At 53.7% G+C, this 20,283-nt stretch overlaps 1 protein-coding gene across 11 annotated transcripts in view; it reads right to left on the minus strand.

Moving 5' to 3' along the window:
- The window catches only part of tbxas1 (thromboxane A synthase 1 (platelet)), a 463,069-nt gene that overhangs the window by 195,327 nt on the left and 247,459 nt on the right, over positions 1 to 20,283 (minus strand). For all 11 annotated transcript variants that reach the window (XM_072484269.1, XM_072484272.1, XM_072484265.1 and 8 more), the window contains one exon: positions 19,002 to 19,118. In XM_072484269.1, the coding sequence (XP_072340370.1) occupies positions 19,002 to 19,118 (117 nt within the window). The remainder of the gene's footprint in view (positions 1 to 19,001; positions 19,119 to 20,283) is intronic.

Below are 20,283 nucleotides of genomic sequence, written 5' to 3' on the forward strand. Positions count from 1 at the left end.
TCTCCTCTCGTGCTGTTTTCAATCTCCCGACTGCCACTCCGCTCGCGCTGTTTTCAATCTCCCGACTGCCTCGCCTCTCGCACGGTTTTCAATCTCCCGACTGCCTCTCCTCTCGCGATGTTTTCAATCTCCCGACTGCCTGTCCCCTCGCTCTGTTTTTAATCTCCCGACAGCCTCTCCTCTCGTGCTGTTTTCAATCTTCCGACTGCCTCTCCTCTCGCTGTTTTCAATCTCCCTACTGCCTCGCCTCTCGCTCTGTTTTCAATCTCCCGACTACCTCTCCCCTCGCGCTGTTTTAATCGTCCGACTGCCTCTCCTCTCGCTGTTTTCAATCTCCCGCCTGCCTCTCCCCTCGCGCTGTTTTCAATCTCCCGACTGCATCTCCTCTCGCTCTGTTTTCAATCTCCCGACTGCCTCTCCTCTCGCGCTGTTTTCAATCGTCCGACTGCCTCTCCTCTCGTGCTGTTTTCAATCTCCCGACTGCCTCTCCCCTCGCGCTGTTTTCAATCTCACGACTGCCTCTCCCCTTGCTCTGTTTTCAATCTCCTGACTGCCTCTCCTCTCGCGCTGTTTTCAATCGTCCGACTGCCTCTCCTCTCGTGCTGTTTTCAATCTCCCAACTGCCTCTCCTCTCGCTGATTTCAATCTCCTGACTGCCTCTCCTCTCGCGCTGTTTTCAATCGTCCGACTGCCTCTCCCCTCGCTCTGTTTTCAATCTCCTGACTGCCTCTCCCCTCGCGCTGTTTTCAATCTCCCGACTGCATCTCCTCTCGCTCTGTTTTCAATCTCCCGACTGCCTCTCCTCTCGCGCTGTTTTTAATCTCCCGACTGCCTCTCCTCTCGTGCTGTTTTCAATCTTCTGACTGCCTCTCCTCTCGCTGTTTTCAATCTCCCGACTGCCTCTCCTCTCGTGCTGTTTTCAATCTTCCGACTACCTCTCCACTCGCAGTTTACAATCTCCCGACTGCCTCTCCTCTCGCGCTGTTTTCAATCTCCCGATTGCCTCTCCGCTTGCGCTGTTTTCAATCTCCCGATTGCCTCTCCCCTCGCCCTGTTTTCAATCTTACGACTGTCTCTCCCCTCGCGCTGTTTTAAATCTCCCGACTGCCTCTCCTCTCGCTGTTTTCAATCTCCCGACTGCCTCTCCTCTCGCTCTGATTTCAATATCCCGACTGCCTCTACTCTCACTCTGTTTTCAATCTCCCGACTGCCTCTCCTCTCGTGCTGTTTTAATCGTCCGACTGCCTCTCCTCTCGCTGTTTTCAATCTCCCGCCTGCCTCTCCCCAAGCGCTGTTTTCAATCTCCCGACTGCATCTCCTCTCGCGCTGTTTTCAATCGTCCGACTGCCTCTCCTCTCGTGCTGTTTTCAATCTCCCGACTGCCTCTCCTCTCGCTGTTTTCAATCTCCCGCCTGCCTCTCCCCTCGCGCTGTTTTCAATCTCCCGACTGCCTCTCCCCTCGCTCTGTTTTCAGTCTCATTACTGCCTCTCCTCTCGCGCTGTTTTCATTCGTCCGACTGCCTCTCCTCTCGTGCTGTTTTCAATCTCCCGACTGCCTCTCCTCTCGCTGTTTTCAATCTCCCGCCTGCCTCTCCCCTCGCGCTGTTTTCAATCTCCCGACTGCCTCTCCCCTCGCTCTGTTTTCAGTCTCATTACTGCCTCTCCTCTCGCGCTGTTTTCAATCTCCCGACTGCCTCTCCTCTTGCGCTGTTTTCAATCTCCCGACTGCCTGTCCCCTCGCTCTGTTTTTAATCTCCCGACTGCCTCTCCTCTCGCTCTGTTTTCAATCTTCTGACTGCCTCTCCTCTCGCTGTTTTCAATCTCCCTACTTCCTCTCCTCTCGCTCTGTTTTCAATCTCCCGACTGCCTCTCCCCTCGCGATGTTTTCAATCTCCCGACTGCCTCTCCTCTCGCTCTGTTTTCAATCTCCCGACTGCCTCTCCCCTCGCGCTGTTTTCAATCTCCCTACTTCCTCTCCTCTCGCGCTGTTTTCAATCATCCGACTGCCTCTCCTCTCGTGCTGTTTTCAATCTCCAGACTGCCTCTCCTCTCGCTGTTTTCAATCTCCCGCCTGCCTCTCCCCTCGCTCTGTTTTCAGTCTCATTACTGCCTCTCCTCTCGCGCTGTTTTCAATCGTCCGACTTCCTCTCCTCTCGTGCGGTTTTCAATCTCCCGACTGCCTCTCCTCTCGCTGTTTTCAATCTCCTGCCTGCCTCTCTCCTCTCACTGTTTTCAATCTGCTGTCTGCCTCTCCCCTCGCGCTGTTTTCAATCTCCCGACTGCCTGTCCCCTCGCTCTGTTTTTAATCCCCCGACTGCCTCTCCTCTCGTGCTGTTTTCAATCTTCTGACTGCCTCTCCTCTCGCTGTTTTCAATCTCCCTACTTCCTCTCCTCTCGCTCTGTTTTCAATCTCCCGACTGCCTCTCCCCTCGCGATGTTTTCAATCTCCCGACTGCCTCTCCTCTCGCTCTGTTTTCAATCTCCAGACTGCCTCTCCCCTCGCGCTGTTTTCAATCTCCCTACTTCCTCTCCTCTCGCTCTGTTTTCAATCTCCCGCCTGCCTCTCCCCTCGCGCTGTTTTCAATCTCCCGACTGCCTCTCCTCTCGCTCCGTTTTCAATCTCCCGACTGCCTGTCCCCTCGCTCTGTTTTTAATCTCCCGACAGCCTCTCCTCTCGTGCTGTTTTCAATCTTCCGACTGCCTCTCTCGCTGTTTTCAATCTCCCTACTACCTCGCCTCTCGCTCTGTTTTCAATCTCCCGACTGCCTCTCCCCTCGCGCTGTTTTAATCGTCCGACTGCTTCTCCTCTCGCTGTTTTCAATCTCCCGCCTGCCTCTCCCCTCGCGCTGTTTTCAATCTCCCGACTGCATCTCCTCTCGCTCTGTTTTCAATCTCCCGACTGCCTCTCCTCTCGCGCTGTTTTCAATCGTCCGACTGCCTCTCCTCTCGTGCTGTTTTCAATCTCTCGACTGCCTCTCCTCTCGCTGTTTTCAATCTCCCGCCTGCCTCCCCCTCGCGCTGTTTTCAATCTCCCGACTGCCTCTCCCCTTGCTCTGTTTTCAATCTCCTGACTGCCTCTCCTCTCGCGCTGTTTTCAATCGTCCGACTGCCTCTCCTCTCGTGCTGTTTTCAATCTCCCGACTGCCTCTCCTCTCGCTGTTTTCAATCTCCTGACTGCCTCTCCTCTTGCCCTGTTTTCAATCGTCCGACTGCCTCTCCCCTCGCTCTGATTTCAATCTCCTGACTGCCTCTCCTCTCGCGCTGTTTTCAATCGTCCGACTGCCTCTCCTCTCGCTCTGTTTTCAATCTCCTGACTGCCTCTCCTCTCGCGCTGTTTTCAATCGTCCGACTGCCTCGCCTCTCGTGCTGTTTTCAATCTCCCGACTGCCTCTCCTCGCGCTGTTTTCAATCTCCCGACTGCATCTCCTCTCGCGCTGTTTTCAATCGTCCGACTGCCTCTCCTCTCGTGCTGTTTTCAATCTCCCGACTGCCTCTCCTCTCGCTGTTTTCAATCTCCCGCCTGCCTCTCCCCTCGCGCTGTTTTCAATCTCCCGACTGCCTCTCCCCTCGCTCTGTTTTCAATCTCCTGACTGCCTCTCCTCTCGCGCTGTTTTCAATCGTCCGACTGCCTCTCCTCTCGTGCTGTTTTCAATCTCCCGACTGCCTCTCCTCTCGCTGTTTTCAATCTCCTGCCTGCCTCTCTCCTCTCACTGTTTTCAATCTGCTGTCTGCCTCTCCCCTCGCGCTGTTTTCAATCTCCCGACTGCCTCTCCTCTTGCGCTGTTTTCAATCTCTCGACTGCCTGTCCCCTCGCTCTGTTTTTAATCTCCCGACTGCCTCTCCTCTCGTGCTGTTTTCAATCTTCTGACTGCCTCTCCTCTCGCTGTTTTCAATCTCCCTACTTCCTCTCCTCTCGCTCTGTTTTCAATCTCCCAACTGCCTCTCCCCTCGCGATGTTTTCAATCTCCCGACTGCCTCTCCTCTCGCTCTGTTTTCAATCTCCCGACTGCCTCTCCCCTCGCGCTGTTTTCAATCTCCCTACTTCCTCTCCTCTCGCTCTGTTTTCAATCTCCCGCCTGCCTCTCCCCTCGCGCTGTTTTCAATCTCCCGACTGCCTCTCCTCTCGCTCTGTTTTCAATCTCCCGACGGCCTCTCCTCTCGCTCTGATTTCAATCTCCCGACTGCCTCTCCTCACGCGCTGTTTTCAATCTCCCGACTGCCTGTCCCCTCGCGCTGTTTTCAATCTCCCGACTGCCTCTCCTCTCGCGCTGTTTTCAATCTCCCGACTGCCACGCCTCTCGCACTGTTTTCAATCTCCCGACTGCCTCTCCTCTCGCACTGTTTTCAATCTCCCGACTGCCTCTCCTCTCGCGCAGTTTTCAGTCTCCCGACTGCCTGTCCCCTCGCTCTGTTTTTAATCTCCCGACTGCCCCTCCACTCGTGCTGTTTTCAATCTTCCGACTGCCTCTCCTCTCGCTGTTTTCAATCTCCCTACTTTCTCTCCTCACGCTCTGTTTTCAATCTCCCGACTGCCTCTCCCCTCGCGCTGTTTTATTCGTCCGACTGCCTCTCCTCTCGCTATTTTCAATCTCCTGCCTGCCTCTCCCCTCGCGCTGTTTTCAATCTCCCGACTGGCTCTCCTCTCGCGCTGTTTTCAATCTCCCGACTGCCTGTCCCCTCGCTCTGTTTTTCATCTCCCGACAGCCTCTCCTCTCGTGCTGTTTTCAATCTTCCGACTGCCACTCCTCTCGCTGTTTTCAATCTCCCAACTGCCTCTCCTCTCGAGCTGTTTTCAATCTCCCGACTGCCTCTCCTCTCGCGCTGCTTTCAATCTCCCGACTGCCTCGCCTCTCGCACGGTTTTCAATCTCCCGACTGCCTCTCCTCTCGCGATGTTTTCAATCTCCCGACTGCCTGTCCCCTCGCTCTGTTTTTAATCTCCCGACAGCCTCTCCTCTCGTGCTGTTTTCAATCTTCCGACTGCTTCTCCTCTCGCTGTTTTCAATCTCCCTACTGCCTCGCCTCTCGCTCTGTTTTCAATCTCCCGACTGCCTCTCCCCTCGCGCTGTTTTAATCGTCCGACTGCCTCTCCTCTCGCTGTTTTCAATCTCCCGCCTGCCTCTCCCCTCGCGCTGTTTTCAATCTCCCGACTGCATCTCCTCTCGCTCTGTTTTCAATCTCCCGACTGCCTCTCCTCTCGCGCTGTTTTCAATCGTCCGACTGCCTCTCCTCTCGTGCTGTTTTCAATCTCCCGACTGCCTCTCCTCTCGCTGTTTTCAATCTGCCGCCTGCCTCTCCCCTCGCGCTGTTTTCAATCTCCCGACTGCCTCTCCCCTTGCTCTGTTTTCAATCTCCTGACTGCCTCTCCTCTCGCGCTGTTTTCAATCGTCCGACTGCCTCTCCTCTCGTGCTGTTTTCAATCTCCCGACTGCCTCTCCTCTCGCTGTTTTCAATCTCCTGACTGCCTCTCCTCTCGCGCTGTTTTCAATCGTCCGACTGCCTCTCCCCTCGCTCTGTTTTCAATCTCCTGACTGCCTCTCCTCTCGCGCTGTTTTCAATCGTCCGACTGCCTCTCCTCTCGTGCTGTTTTCAATCTCCCGACTGCCTCTCCTCGCGCTGTTTTCAATCTCCCGACTGCCTCTCTTCTTGCGCTGTTTTCAATCTCCCGACTGCCTGTCCCCTCGCTCTGTTTTTAATCTCCCGACTGCCTCTCCTCTCGTGCTGTTTTCAATCTTCTGACTGCCTCTCCTCTCGCTGTTTTCAATCTCCCTACTTCCTCTCCTCTCGCTCTGTTTTCAATCTCCCGATTGCCTCTCCGCTTGCGCTGTTTTCAATCTCCCGATTGCCTCTCCCCTCGCCCTGTTTTCAATCTTACGACTGTCTCTCCCCTCGCGCTGTTTTAAATCTCCCGACTGCCTCTCCTCTCGCTGTTTTCAATCTCCCGACTGCCTCTCCTCTCGCTCTGATTTCAATATCCCGACTGGCTCTCCTCTCGCGCTGTTTTCAATCTCCCGACTGCCTGTCCCCTCGCTGTTTTCAATCTTCCGACTGCCTCTACTCTCACTCTGTTTTCATTCTCCCAACTGCCTCTCCCCTCGCTCTGTTTTCAATCTCCCGACTGCCTCTCCCCTCGCGCTGTTTTAATCGTCCGACTGCCTCTCCTCTCGCTGTTTTCAATCTCCCGCCTGCCTCTCCCCTCGCGCTGTTTTCAATCTCCCGACTGCATCTCCTCTCGCGCTGTTTTCAATCGTCCGACTGCCTCTCCTCTCGTGCTGTTTTCAATCTCCCGACTGCCTCACCTCTCGCTGTTTTCAATCTCCCGCCTGCCTCTCCCCTCGCGCTGTTTTCAATCTCCCGACTGCCTCTCCCCTCGCTCTGTTTTCAATCTCCTGACTGCCTCTCCTCTCGCGCTGTTTTCAATCGTCCGACTGCCTCTCCTCTCGCTGTTTTCAATCTCCTGCCTGCCTCTCTCCTCTCACTGTTTTCAATCTGCTGTCTGCCTCTCCCCTCGCTCTGTTTTCAATCTCCCGACTGCCTCTCCCCTCGCGATGTTTTCAATCTCCCGACTGCCTCTCCTCTCGCTCTGTTTTCAATCTCCCGACTGCCTCTCCCCTCGAGCTGTTTTCAATCTCCCGACTGCCTCTCCTCTCGCGCTGTTTTCAATCTCCCTACTTCCTCTCCTCTCGCTCTGTTTTCAATCTCCCACCTGCCCCTCCCCTCGCGCTGTTTTCAATCTCCCGACTGCCTCTCCTCTCGCTCTGTTTTCAATCTCCCGACTGCCTCCCCTCTCGCGCTGTTTTCAATCGTCCGACTGCCTCTCCTCTCGTGCTATTTTCAATATCCCGACTGGCTCTCCTCTCGCTCGGTTTTCAATCTCCCGACTGCCTCTCCTCTCGTGCTGTTTTCAATCTTCCGACTGCCTCTCCACTCGCAGTTTAAAATCTCCCTACTGCCTCTCCTCTCGCGCTGTTTTCAATCTCCCGATTGCCTCTCCGCTTGTGCTGTTTTCAATGTCCCGATTGCCTCTCCCCTCGCCCTGTTTTCAATCTTACGACTGTCTCTCCCCTCGCGCTGTTTTAAATCTCCCGACTGCCTCTCATCTCGCTCTGTTTTCAATCTCCCGACTGCCTCTCCCCTCGCGCTGTTTTATTCGTCCGACTGCCTCTCCTCTCGCTGTTTTCAATCTCCTGCCTGCCTCTCCCCTCGCGCTGTTTTCAATCTCCCGACTGGCTCTCCTCTCGCGCTGTTTTCAATCTCCCGACTGCCTGTCCCCTCGCTCTGTTTTTCATCTCCCGACAGCCTCTCCTCTCATGCTGTTTTCAATCTTCCGACTGCCTCTCCTCTCGCTGTTTTCAATCTCCCAACTGCCTCTCCTCTCGAGCTGTTTTCAATCTCCCGACTGCCTCTCCTCTCGCGCTGTTTTCAATCTCCCGACTGCCTCGCCTCTCGCACGGTTTTCAATCTCCCGACTGCCTCTCCTCTCGCACTGTTTTCAATCTCCCGACTGCCTGTCCCCTCGCTCTGTTTTTATTCTCCCGACAGCCTCGCCTCTCGTGCTGTTTTCAATCTTCCGACTGCCTCTCCTCTCGCGCTGTTTTCAATCGTCCGACTGCCTCTCCTCTCGTGCTGTTTTCAATCTGCCGACTGCCTCTCCTCTCGCTGTTTTCAATCTCCCGCCTGCCTCTCCCCTCGCGCTGTTTTCAATCTCCCGACTGCCTCTCCCCTCGCTCTGTTTTCAGTCTCATTACTGCCTCTCCTCTCGCGCTGTTTTCATTCGTCCGACTGCCTCTCCTCTCGTGCTGTTTTCAATCTCCCGACTGCCTCTCCTCTCGCTGTTTTCAATCTCCTGCCTGCCTCTCTCCTCGCGCTGTTTTCAATCTCCCGACTGCCTCTCCTCTTGCGCTGTTTTCAATCTCCCGACTGCCTGTCCCCTCGCTCTGTTTTTAATCTCCCGACTGCCTCTCCTCTCGCTCTGTTTTCAATCTTCTGACTGCCTCTCCTCTCGCTGTTTTCAATCTCCCTACTTCCTCTCCTCTCGCTCTGTTTTCAATCTCCCGACTGCCTCTCCCCTCGCGATGTTTTCAATCTCCCGACTGCCTCTCCTCTCGCTCTGTTTTCAATCTCCCGACTGCCTCTCCCCTCGCGCTGTTTTCAATCTCCCTACTTCCTCTCCTCTCGCGCTGTTTTCAATCATCCGACTGCCTCTCCTCTCGTGCTGTTTTCAATCTCCAGACTGCCTCTCCTCTCGCTGTTTTCAATCTCCCGCCTGCCTCTCCCCTCGCGCTGTTTTCAATCTCCCGACTGCCTGTCCCCTCGCTCTGTTTTCAGTCTCATTACTGCCTCTCCTCTCGCGCTGTTTTCAATCGTCCGACTTCCTCTCCTCTCGTGCGGTTTTCAATCTCCCGACTGCCTCTCCTCTCGCTGTTTTCAATCTCCTGCCTGCCTCTCTCCTCTCACTGTTTTCAATCTGCTGTCTGCCTCTCCCCTCGCGCTGTTTTCAATCTCCCGACTGCCTCTCCTCTTGCGCTGTTTTCAATCTCCCGACTGCCTGTCCCCTCGCTCTGTTTTTAATCCCCCGACTGCCTCTCCTCTCGTGCTGTTTTCAATCTTCTGACTGCCTCTCCTCTCGCTGTTTTCAATCTCCCTACTTCCTCTCCTCTCGCTCTGTTTTCAATCTCCCGACTGCCTCTCCCCTCGCGATGTTTTCAATCTCCCGACTGCCTCTCCTCTCGCTCTGTTTTCAATCTCCAGACTGCCTCTCCCCTCGCGCTGTTTTCAATCTCCCTACTTCCTCTCCTCTCGCTCTGTTTTCAATCTCCCGCCTGCCTCTCCCCTCGCGCTGTTTTCAATCTCCCGACTGCCTCTCCTCTCGCTCTGTTTTCAATCTCCCGACTGCCTGTCCCCTCGCTCTGTTTTTAATCTCCCGACAGCCTCTCCTCTCGTGCTGTTTTCAATCTTCCGACTGCCTCTCTCGCTGTTTTCAATCTCCCTACTACCTCGCCTCTCGCTCTGTTTTCAATCTCCCGACTGCCTCTCCCCTCGCGCTGTTTTAATCGTCCGACTGCCTCTCCTCTCGCTGTTTTCAATCTCCCGCCTGCCTCCCCCTCGCGCTGTTTTCAATCTCCCGACTGCCTCTCCCCTTGCTCTGTGTTCAATCTCCTGACTGCCTCTCCTCTCGCGCTGTTTTCAATCGTCCGACTGCCTCTCCTCTCGTGCTGTTTTCAATCTCCCGACTGCCTCTCCTCGCGCTGTTTTCAATCTCCCGACTGCATCTCCTCTCGCGCTGTTTTCAATCGTCCGACTGCCTCTCCTCTCGTGCTGTTTTCAATCTCCCGACTGCCTCTCCTCTCGCTGTTTTCAATCTCCCGCCTGCCTCTCCCCTCGCGCTGTTTTCAATCTCCCGACTGCCTCTCCTCTTGCGCTGTTTTCAATCTCTCGACTGCCTGTCCCCTCGCTCTGTTTTTAATCTCCCGACTGCCTCTCCTCTCGTGCTGTTTTCAATCTTCTGACTGCCTCTCCTCTCGCTGTTTTCAATCTCCCTACTTCCTCTCCTCTCGCTCTGTTTTCAATCTCCCAACTGCCTCTCCCCTCGCGATGTTTTCAATCTCCCGACTGCCTCTCCTCTCGCTCTGTTTTCAATCTCCCGACTGCCTCTCCCCTCGCGCTGTTTTCAATCTCCCTACTTCCTCTCCTCTCGCTCTGTTTTCAATCTCCCGCCTGCCTCTCCCCTCGCGCTGTTTTCAATCTCCCGACTGCCTCTCCTCTCGCTCTGTTTTCAATCTCCCGACGGCCTCTCCTCTCGCTCTGATTTCAATCTCCCGACTGCCTCTCCTCACGCGCTGTTTTCAATCTCCCGACTGCCTGTCCCCTCGCGCTGTTTTCAATCTCCCGACTGCCTCTCCTCTCGCGCTGTTTTCAATCTCCCGACTGCCACGCCTCTCGCACTGTTTTCAATCTCCCGACTGCCTCTCCTCTCGCACTGTTTTCAATCTCCCGACTGCCTCTCCTCTCGCGCAGTTTTCAGTCTCCCGACTGCCTGTCCCCTCGCTCTGTTTTTAATCTCCCGACTGCCCCTCCACTCGTGCTGTTTTCAATCTTCCGACTGCCTCTCCTCTCGCTGTTTTCAATCTCCCTACTTTCTCTCCTCACGCTCTGTTTTCAATCTCCCGACTGCCTCTCCCCTCGCGCTGTTTTATTCGTCCGACTGCCTCTCCTCTCGCTATTTTCAATCTCCTGCCTGCCTCTCCCCTCGCGCTGTTTTCAATCTCCCGACTGGCTCTCCTCTCGCGCTGTTTTCAATCTCCCGACTGCCTGTCCCCTCGCTCTGTTTTTCATCTCCCGACAGCCTCTCCTCTCGTGCTGTTTTCAATCTTCCGACTGCCACTCCTCTCGCTGTTTTCAATCTCCCAACTGCCTCTCCTCTCGAGCTGTTTTCAATCTCCCGACTGCCTCTCCTCTCGCGCTGCTTTCAATCTCCCGACTGCCTCGCCTCTCGCACGGTTTTCAATCTCCCGACTGCCTCTCCTCTCGCGATGTTTTCAATCTCCCGACTGCCTGTCCCCTCGCTCTGTTTTCAATCTCCTGACTGCCTCTCCTCTCGCGCTGTTTTCAATCGTCCGACTGCCTCTCCTCTCGTGCTGTTTTCAATCTCCCGACTGCCTCTCCTCGCGCTGTTTTCAATCTCCCGACTGCCTCTCTTCTTGCGCTGTTTTCAATCTCCCGACTGCCTGTCCCCTCGCTCTGTTTTTAATCTCCCGACTGCCTCTCCTCTCGTGCTGTTTTCAATCTTCTGACTGCCTCTCCTCTCGCTGTTTTCAATCTCCCTACTTCCTCTCCTCTCGCTCTGTTTTCAATCTCCCGACTGCCTCTCCCCTCGCTCGGTTTTCAATCTCCCGACTGCCTCTCCTCTCGTGCTGTTTTCAATCTTCCGACTGCCTCTCCACTCGCAGTTTACAATCTCCCGACTGCCTCTCCTCTCGCGCTGTTTTCAATCTCCCGATTGCCTCTCCGCTTGCGCTGTTTTCAATCTCCCGATTGCCTCTCCCCTCGCCCTGTTTTCAATCTTACGACTGTCTCTCCCCTCGCGCTGTTTTAAATCTCCCGACTGCCTCTCCTCTCGCTGTTTTCAATCTCCCGACTGCCTCTCCTCTCGCTCTGATTTCAATATCCCGACTGGCTCTCCTCTCGCGCTGTTTTCAATCTCCCGACTGCCTGTCCCCTCGCTGTTTTCAATCTTCCGACTGCCTCTACTCTCACTCTGTTTTCATTCTCCCAACTGCCTCTCCCCTCGCTCTGTTTTCAATCTCCCGACTGCCTCTCCCCTCGCGCTGTTTTAATCGTCCGACTGCCTCTCCTCTCGCTGTTTTCAATCTCCCGCCTGCCTCTCCCCTCGCGCTGTTTTCAATCTCCCGACTGCATCTCCTCTCGCGCTGTTTTCAATCGTCCGACTGCCTCTCCTCTCGTGCTGTTTTCAATCTCCCGACTGCCTCTCCTCTCGCTGTTTTCAATCTCCCGCCTGCCTCTCCCCTCGCGCTGTTTTCAATCTCCCGACTGCCTCTCCCCTCGCTCTGTTTTCAATCTCCTGACTGCCTCTCCTCTCGCGCTGTTTTCAATCGTCCGACTGCCTCTCCTCTCGTGCTGTTTTCAATCTCCCGACTGCCTCTCCTCTCGCTGTTTTCAATCTCCTGCCTGCCTCTCTCCTCTCACTGTTTTCAATCTGCTGTCTGCCTCTCCCCTCGCTCTGTTTTCAATCTCCCGACTGCCTCTCCCCTCGCGATGTTTTCAATCTCCCGACTGCCTCTCCTCTCGCTCTGTTTTCAATCTCCCGACTGCCTCTCCCCTCGAGCTGTTTTCAATCTCCCGACTGCCTCTCCTCTCGCGCTGTTTTCAATCTCCCTACTTCCTCTCCTCTCGCTCTGTTTTCAATCTCCCACCTGCCCCTCCCCTCGCGCTGTTTTCAATCTCCCGACTGCCTCTCCTCTCGCTCTGTTTTCAATCTCCCGACTGCCTCCCCTCTCGCGCTGTTTTCAATCGTCCGACTGCCTCTCCTCTCGTGCTATTTTCAATATCCCGACTGGCTCTCCTCTCGCTCGGTTTTCAATCTCCCGACTGCCTCTCCTCTCGTGCTGTTTTCAATCTTCCGACTGCCTCTCCACTCGCAGTTTAAAATCTCCCTACTGCCTCTCCTCTCGCGCTGTTTTCAATCTCCCGATTGCCTCTCCGCTTGTGCTGTTTTCAATGTCCCGATTGCCTCTCCCCTCGCCCTGTTTTCAATCTTACGACTGTCTCTCCCCTCGCGCTGTTTTAAATCTCCCGACTGCCTCTCCTCTCGCTCTGTTTTCAATCTCCCGACTGCCTCTCCCCTCGCGCTGTTTTATTCGTCCGACTGCCTCTCCTCTCGCTGTTTTCAATCTCCTGCCTGCCTCTCCCCTCGCGCTGTTTTCAATCTCCCGACTGGCTCTCCTCTCGCGCTGTTTTCAATCTCCCGACTGCCTGTCCCCTCGCTCTGTTTTTCATCTCCCGACAGCCTCTCCTCTCATGCTGTTTTCAATCTTCCGACTGCCTCTCCTCTCGCTGTTTTCAATCTCCCAACTGCCTCTCCTCTCGAGCTGTTTTCAATCTCCCGACTGCCTCTCCTCTCGCGCTGTTTTCAATCTCCCGACTGCCTCGCCTCTCGCACGGTTTTCAATCTCCCGACTGCCTCTCCTCTCGCACTGTTTTCAATCTCCCGACTGCCTGTCCCCTCGCTCTGTTTTTATTCTCCCGACAGCCTCGCCTCTCGTGCTGTTTTCAATCTTCCGACTGCCTCTCCTCTCGCTCTGTTTTCAATCTCCCGACTGCCTCTCCCCTCGCGCTGTTTTAATCGTCCGACTGCCTCTCCTCTCGCTGTTTTCAATCTCACGCCTGCCTCTCCCCTCGCGCTGTTTTCAATCTCCCGACTGCATCTCCTCTCGCTCTGTTTTCAATCTCCCGACTGCCTCTCCTCTCGCGCTGTTTTCAATCGTCCGACTGCCTCTCCTCTCGTGCTGTTTTCAATCTCCCGACTGCCTCTCGTCTCGCTGTTTTCAATCTCCCGCCTGCCTCTCCCCTCGCGATGTTTTCAATCTCCCGACTGCCTCTCCCCTCGCTCTGTTGTCAATCTCCTGACTGCCTCTCCTCTCGCGCTGTTTTCAATCGTCCGACTGCCTCTCCTCTCGTGCTGTTTTCAATCTCCCGACTGCCTCTCCTCTCGCTGTTTTCAATCTCCTGCCTGCCTCTCTCCTCTCACTGTTTTCAAACTGCTGTCTGCCTCTCCCCTCGCGCTGTTTTCAATCTCCCGACTGCCTCTCCTCTTGCGCTGTTTTCAATCTCCCGACTGCCTGTCCCCTCGCTCTGTTTTTAATCTCCCGACTGCCTCTCCTCTCGTGCTGTTTTCAATCTTCTGACTGCCTCTCTTCTCGCTGTTTTCAATCTCCCTACTTCCTCTCCTCTCGTTCTGTTTTCAATCTCCCGACTGCCTCTCCCCTCGCACTGTTTTCAATCTCCCGACTGCCTCTCCTCTCGCTCTGTTTTCAATCTCCCGACTGCCTCTCCTCTCGCTGTTTTCAATCTCCCTACTTCCTCTCCTCTCGCTCTGTTTTCAATCTGCCGCCTGCCTCTCCCCTCGCGCTGTTTTCAATCTCCCGACTGCCTCTCCTCTCGCTCTGTTTTCAATCTCTCGACTGCCTCTCCTCTCGCGCTGTTTTCAATCGTCCGACTGCCTCTCCTCTCGTGCTATTTTCAATCTCCCTCCTTCCTCTCCTCTCGCTCTGTTTTCAATCTGCCGCCTGCCTCTCCCCTCGCGCTGTTTTCAATCTCCCGACTGCCTCTCCTCTCGCTCTGTTTTCAATCTCCCGACTGCCTCTCCCCTCGCTGTTTTCAATCTTCCGACTGCCTCTACTCTCGTGCTGTTTTCAATCTTCCGACTGCCTCTCCACTCGCAGTTTACAATCTCCCGACTGCCTCTCCTCTCGCGCTGTTTTCAATCTCCCGATTGCCTCTCCGCTTGCGCTGTTTTCAATCTCCCGATTGCCTCTCCCCTCGCCCTGTTTTCAATCTTACGACTGTCTCTCCCCTCGCGCTGTTTTAAATCTCCCGACTGCCTCTCCTCTCGCTGTTTTCAATCTCCCGACTGCCTCTCCTCTCGCTCTGATTTCAATATCCCGACTGGCTCTCTTCTCGCGCTGTTTTCAATCTCCCGACTGCCTGTCCCCTCGCTGTTTTCAATCTTCCGACTGCCTCTACTCTCACTCTGTTTTCATTCTCCCAACTGCCTCTCCCTCGCTCTGTTTTCAATCTCCCGACTGCCTCTCCCCTCGCGCTGTTTTAATCGTCCGACTGCCTCTCCTCTCGCTGTTTTCAATCTCCCGCCTGCCTCTCCCCTCGCACTGTTTTCAATCTCCCGACTGCATCTCCTCTCTCGCTGTTTTCAATCGTCCGACTGCCTCTCCTCTCGTACTGTTTTCAATCTCCCGACTGCCTCTCCTCTCGCTGTTTTCAATCTCCCGCCTGCCTCTCACCTCGCGCTGTTTTCAATCTCCCAACTGCCTCTCCCCTCGCTCTGTTTTCAATCTCCTGACTGCCTCTCCTCTCGCGCTGTTTTCAATCGTCCGACTGCCTCTCCTCTCGTGCTGTTTTCAATCTCCCGACTGCCTCTCCTCTCGCTGTTTTCAATCTCCTGCCTGCCTCTCTCCTCTCACTGTTTTCAATCTGCTGTCTGCCTCTCCCCTCGCGCTGTTTTCAATCTCCCGACTGCCTCTCCTCTTGCGCTGTTTTCAATCTCCCGACTGCCTCTCCTCTCGCTGTTTTCAATCTCCTGCCTGCCTCTCTCCTCTCACTGTTTTCAATCTGCTGTCTGCCTCTCCCCTCGCTCTGTTTTCAATCTCCCGACTGCCTGTCCCCTCGCTCTGTTTTTAATCTCCCGACTGCCTCTCCTCTCGTGCTGTTTTCAATCTTCTGACTGCCTCTCCTCTCGCTGTTTTCAATCTCCCTACTTCCTCTCCTCTCGCTCTGTTTTCAATCTCCCGACTGCCTCTCCCCTCGCGATGTCTTCAATCTCCCGACTGCCTCTCCTCTCGCTCTGTTTTCAATCTCCCGACTGCCTCTCCTCTCGCTGTTTTCAATCTCCCGCCTGCCTCTCCCCTCTCGCTGTTTTCAATCTCCCTACTTCCTCTCCTCTCGCTCTGTTTTCAATCTCCCGCCTGCCTCTCCCCTCTCGCTGTTTTCAATCTCCCTACTTCCTCTCCTCTCGCTCTGTTTTCAATCTCCCGACTGCCTCTCCCCTCGCGCTGTTTTCAATCTCCCGACTGCCTCTCCTCTCGCTCTGTTTTCAATCTCCCGACTGCCTCTCCTCTCGCTGTTTTCAATCTCCCTACTTCCTCTCCTCTCGCTCTGTTTTCAATCTCCCGACTGCCTCTCCCCTCGCGATGTCTTCAATCTCCCGACTGCCTCTCCTCTCGCTCTGTTTTCAATCTCCCGACTGCCTCTCCTCTCGCTGTTTTCAATCTCCCTACTTCCTCTCCTCTCGCTCTGTTTTCAATCTCCCGCCTGCCTCTCCCCTCGCCCTGTTTTCAATCTCCCGACTGCCTCTCCTCTCGCTCTGTTTTCAATCTCCCGACTGCCTCTCCTCTCGCTGTTTTCAATCTCCCTACTTCCTCTCCTCTCGCTCTGTTTTCAATCTCCCGCCTGCCTCTCCCCTCTCGCTGTTTTCAATCTCCCGACTGCCTCTCCTCTCGCTCGGTTTTCAATCTCCCGACTGCCTCTCCTCTCGCTCTGTTTTCAATCTCCCGACTGCCTCTCCTGTCGCTGTTTTCAATCTCCCGACTGCCTCTCCCCTCGCTCGGTTTTCAATCTCCCGACTGCCTCTCCTCTCGCTCTGTTTTCAATCTCCCGACTGCCTCTCCTCTCGCTGTTTTCAATCTCCCTACTTCCTCTCCTCTCGCTCTGTTTTCAATCTCCCGCCTGCCTCTCCCCTCTCGCTGTTTTCATTCTCCCAACTGCCTCTCCTCTCGCTCTGTTTTCAATCTCCCGATTGCCTCTCCGCTTGCGCTGTTTTCAATCTCCCGATTGCCTCTCCCCTCGCCCTGTTTTCAATCTTACGACTGTCTCTCCCCTCGCGCTGTTTTAAATCTCCCGACTGCCTCTCCTCTCGCTGTTTTCAATCTCCCGACTGCCTCTCCTCTCGCTCTGATTTCAATATCCCGACTGGCTCTCCTCTCGCGCTGTTTTCAATCTCCCGACTGCCTGTCCCCTCGCTGTTTTCAATCTTCCGACTGCCTCTCCCCTCGCGCTGTTTTCAATCTCCCGACTGCCTCTCCCCTCGCTCTGTTTTCAATCTCCCGACTGCCTCTCCCCTCGCGCTGTTTTAATCGTCCGACTGCCTCTCCTCTCACTGTTTTCAATCACCCGCCTGCCTCTCCCCTCGCGCTGTTTTCAATCTCCCGACTGCATCTCCTCTCGCGCTGTTTTCAATCGTCCGACTGCCTCTCCTCTCGTGCTGTTTTCAATCTCCCGACTGCCTCTCCTCTCGCTGTTTTCAATCTCCCGCCTGCCTCTCCCCTCGCGCTGTTTTCAATCTCCCGACTGCCTCTCCCCTCGCTCTGTTTTCAATCTCCTGACTGCCTCTCCTCTCGCGCTGTTTTCAATCGTCCGACTGCCTCTCCTCTCGTGCTGTTTTCAATCTCCCGACTGCCTCTCCTCTCGCTGTTTTCAATCTCCTGCCTGCCTCTCTCCTCTCACTGTTTTCAATCTGCTGTCTGCCTCTCCCCTCGCGCTGTTTTCAATCTCCCGACTGCCTCTCCTCTTGCGCTGTTTTCAATCTCCCGACTGCCTGTCCCCTCGCTCTGTTTTTAATCTCCCGACTGCCTCTCCTCTCGTGCTGTTTTCAATCTTCTGACTGCCTCTCCTCTCGCTGTTTTCAATCTCCCTACTTCCTCTCCTCTCGCTCTGTTTTCAATCTCCCGACTGCCTCTCCCCTCGCGATGTTTTCAATCTCCCGACTGCCTCTCCTCTCGCTCTGTTTTCAATCTCCCGACTGCCTCTCCTCTCGCTGTTTTCAATCTCCCTACTTCCTCTCCTCTCGCTCTGTTTTCAATCTCCCGCCTGCCTCTCCCCTCGCCCTGTTTTCAATCTCCCGACTGCCTCTCCTCTCGCTCTGTTTTGAATCTCCCGACTGCCTCTCCTCTCGCGCTGTTTTCAATCGTCCGACTGCCTCTCCTCTCGTGCTATTTTCAATATCCCGCCTGCCTCTCCCCTCGCCCTGTTTTCAATCTCCCGACTGCCTCTCCTCTCGTGCTGTTTTCAATCTTCCGACTGCCTCTCCACTCGCAGTTTACAATCTCCCGACTGCCTCTCCTCTCGCGCTGTTTTCAATCTCCCGATTGCCTCTCCTCACGCGCTGTTTTCAATCTCCTGACTGCCTGTCCCCTCGCTCTGTTTTCAATCTCCTGACTGCCTCTCCTCTCGCTGTTTTCAATCTCCCTACTTCCTCTCCTCTCGCTCTGTTTTCAATCTCCCGCCTGCCTCTCCCCTCGCCCTGTTTTCAATCTCCCGACTGCCTCTCCTCTCGCTCTGTTTTCAATCTCCCGACTGCCTCTCCTCTCGCGCTGTTTTCAATCGTCCGACTGCCCCTCCTCTCGTGCTATTTTCAATATCCCGACTGGCTCTCCTCTCGCTCGGTTTTCAATCTCCCGACTGCCTCTCCTCTCGTGCTGTTTTCAATCTTCCGACTGCCTCTCCACTCGCAGTTTACAATCTCCCGACTGCCTCTCCTCTCGCGCTGATTTCAATCTCCCGATTGCCTCTCCTCACGCGCTGTTTTCAATCTCCTGACTGCCTGTCCCCTCGCTCTGTTTTCAATCTCCTGACTGCCTCTCCTCTCACAGTTTTCAATCTCCCGACTGCCTCTCCTCTCGCGCTGTTTTCAATCTCTGGACTGCCTCTCCTCTCGCTGTTTTCAATCTCCCGACTGCCTCTCCTCTCGCGCTGTTTTCCATCTCTGGACTGTCTCTCCTCTCGCTGTTTTCAATCTCCCGACTGCCTCGCCTCTCGCTGTTTTCAATCTCCCGACTGCCTGTCCCCTCGCTCTGTTTTCAATCTCCTGACTGCCTCTCCTCTCGCAGTTTTCAATCTCCCGACTGCCTCTCCTCTCGCAGTTTTCAATCTCTGGACTGCCTCTCCTCTCGCTGTTTTCAATCTCCCGACTGCCTCTCCTCTCGCACTGTTTTCAATCTCTGGACTGCCTCTCCTCTCGCTGTTTTCAATCTCCTGACTGCCTATCCTCTCGCGTTATTTTCAATCTACCGACTGCCTCTCCTCTCGCAGTTTTCAATCTCCCGACTGTCCCTTCTTTCACACTGTCTCCACTTGCACTGGTATCAATCTCCCGATGCGGAGATTCTTTTGTTTCATTAAAGCAGGATATTGCTGGCAAGACCAACATTGCAATTGAGCGGTTTATTAAGGGCAGTTAAGAATTAACCATGTTTATGCGGGATTCGCGTCACATCTGTGCAATAATGGGTAAAAGACAACCCAAAAGAGTTTTAATGAACTAGTTGGATTTTTCCAACAACCCGACAGCTCCATGGTCACTTCAAGTGACACCAGCCTTCTATTTCCAGATTATTTACACTGAATGAAATGTTTGAAACTACTGTGGTAGGATTTGAACTGGCGTTCTCTGGATTATTTAATAATAATAATCTTTATTGTCACAAGTAGATTTACATTAACACTGCAATGAAGTTACTGTGAAAAGCCCCTAGACTATTTGTCCAGTTCTCCGGGATTGCATTGCCATTATACTACCATACCCACTACCTCCCTCAAATTTCTCACATTAACATCGGTTAACTTAATGAGCACAAAAACTTAATATCAGAAAGATAAACTCAACAAAAAATTTGAAGTGTAATGAGTTAATTATTGATTTATAAAATATAAATGTGTTAATGGCAAGACTTTAAAGCACAGACTGATTCATACTTCTCTCATCTTTGCACTACTGAAAGTTGGTGTCAAGACACTGCGGACATTTTTCCAATCTGCATCTTGTAGGAACAAAAGGCTGTCAATTAGTGGCTTGCTGGAAAAGACTACTTTCTGAAAGAAAGAAGAATAATTTATCAGTTAAGCATCTCAGGGTTCTTGAGGCCATTTTTACAAGCACATCCTAGTGGCCAAAATATAGCCCTCCGGGTAAAATACTTATATTTAAAATGTGTTCCTTTTTTGAATGTGTGGACTCCTGGGGTCCATTGCCCACAGCCAGAAGCCCGCTCTGAGATTTCCCCAAAGAAATACTTGGATGTATGTTGGTTGACTGTTTAACTGTGGTGGGCCTCACAACGGGCTTCATCCTCCAGTCACCTGATGTTCAGGCATGCACCCCTGTACTCAAAACCAGGGGCTGAATTTTATGTCCTCCCCGCAATGGGGTAATTAAAATGGGATGTTATCAAGCCAATTGACCCACACCATAAAGCATTTGGCATGGGCAGCAGGATGAAAGTTGGAAGCCCGATTTTTAAACTTAAATGTTTAATGGGCAGGAAGAGGGTTGCTCCTGCGAGACTGTCTTCTGCCGATCATGGGGTACCCCCCAGGTTGAAACTTCTCGCTCCCTCCCTTAAACCCACTGCTCCCCTCCCCACCCCCCTCTCCCCAAGCTAACCAAATCTCCTGTCCCAAGGCCCCAGACTTACCTGCTCTGGGGATACAAGGCCTGGGGTACTCTCTTCACCAGCAGTCCTGGCAGCTGTCACTGTCGCCTTAATGGCGCTGCCCGGACTGACGGAGCTGCCAGCCAATCTGACTTCTGGCCCAAAGAGGAAGCCTCACTCAGCCCTCGTTAATCAGCCCTGCAGCATTTTTTGGCTGCGGGCTAGGTCGTTGTGGAGCATGCCGGCTCCACGTTGACATGGTTCAGATGCGAAGGTATTGGCCACTAACTCGCTTCACTACTGCTGCTGCACTGGAAATAATTATTTTAGGCAAAGCTTTGAAACTAAAGTTCGCCATGTATTTGATTTAAACTTATGCAGGATGCATTGCATGCAAGAGAAGGTATGGCAGTTTCTTTGCTCGTGCACAGTTGCAGTTTTGCCGACTATGTCTCCTTACAGCACAGAAGTCCATTGTTCAGACTGCAGATTATATTGGTCAATAAATAGCGGGAATTTCCAGTAATGGTTCCCTGAAGCATTTCATTTGGAAGGCAGATGACTTTCAGGACAGTTATCAAAATTTCCCTGGCTTTTAATGGCCA

This window comes from Scyliorhinus torazame, chromosome 19 (genome assembly GCF_047496885.1).
Source record: "Scyliorhinus torazame isolate Kashiwa2021f chromosome 19, sScyTor2.1, whole genome shotgun sequence".
Classification (NCBI taxonomy): Eukaryota; Metazoa; Chordata; class Chondrichthyes; order Carcharhiniformes; family Scyliorhinidae; genus Scyliorhinus; species Scyliorhinus torazame.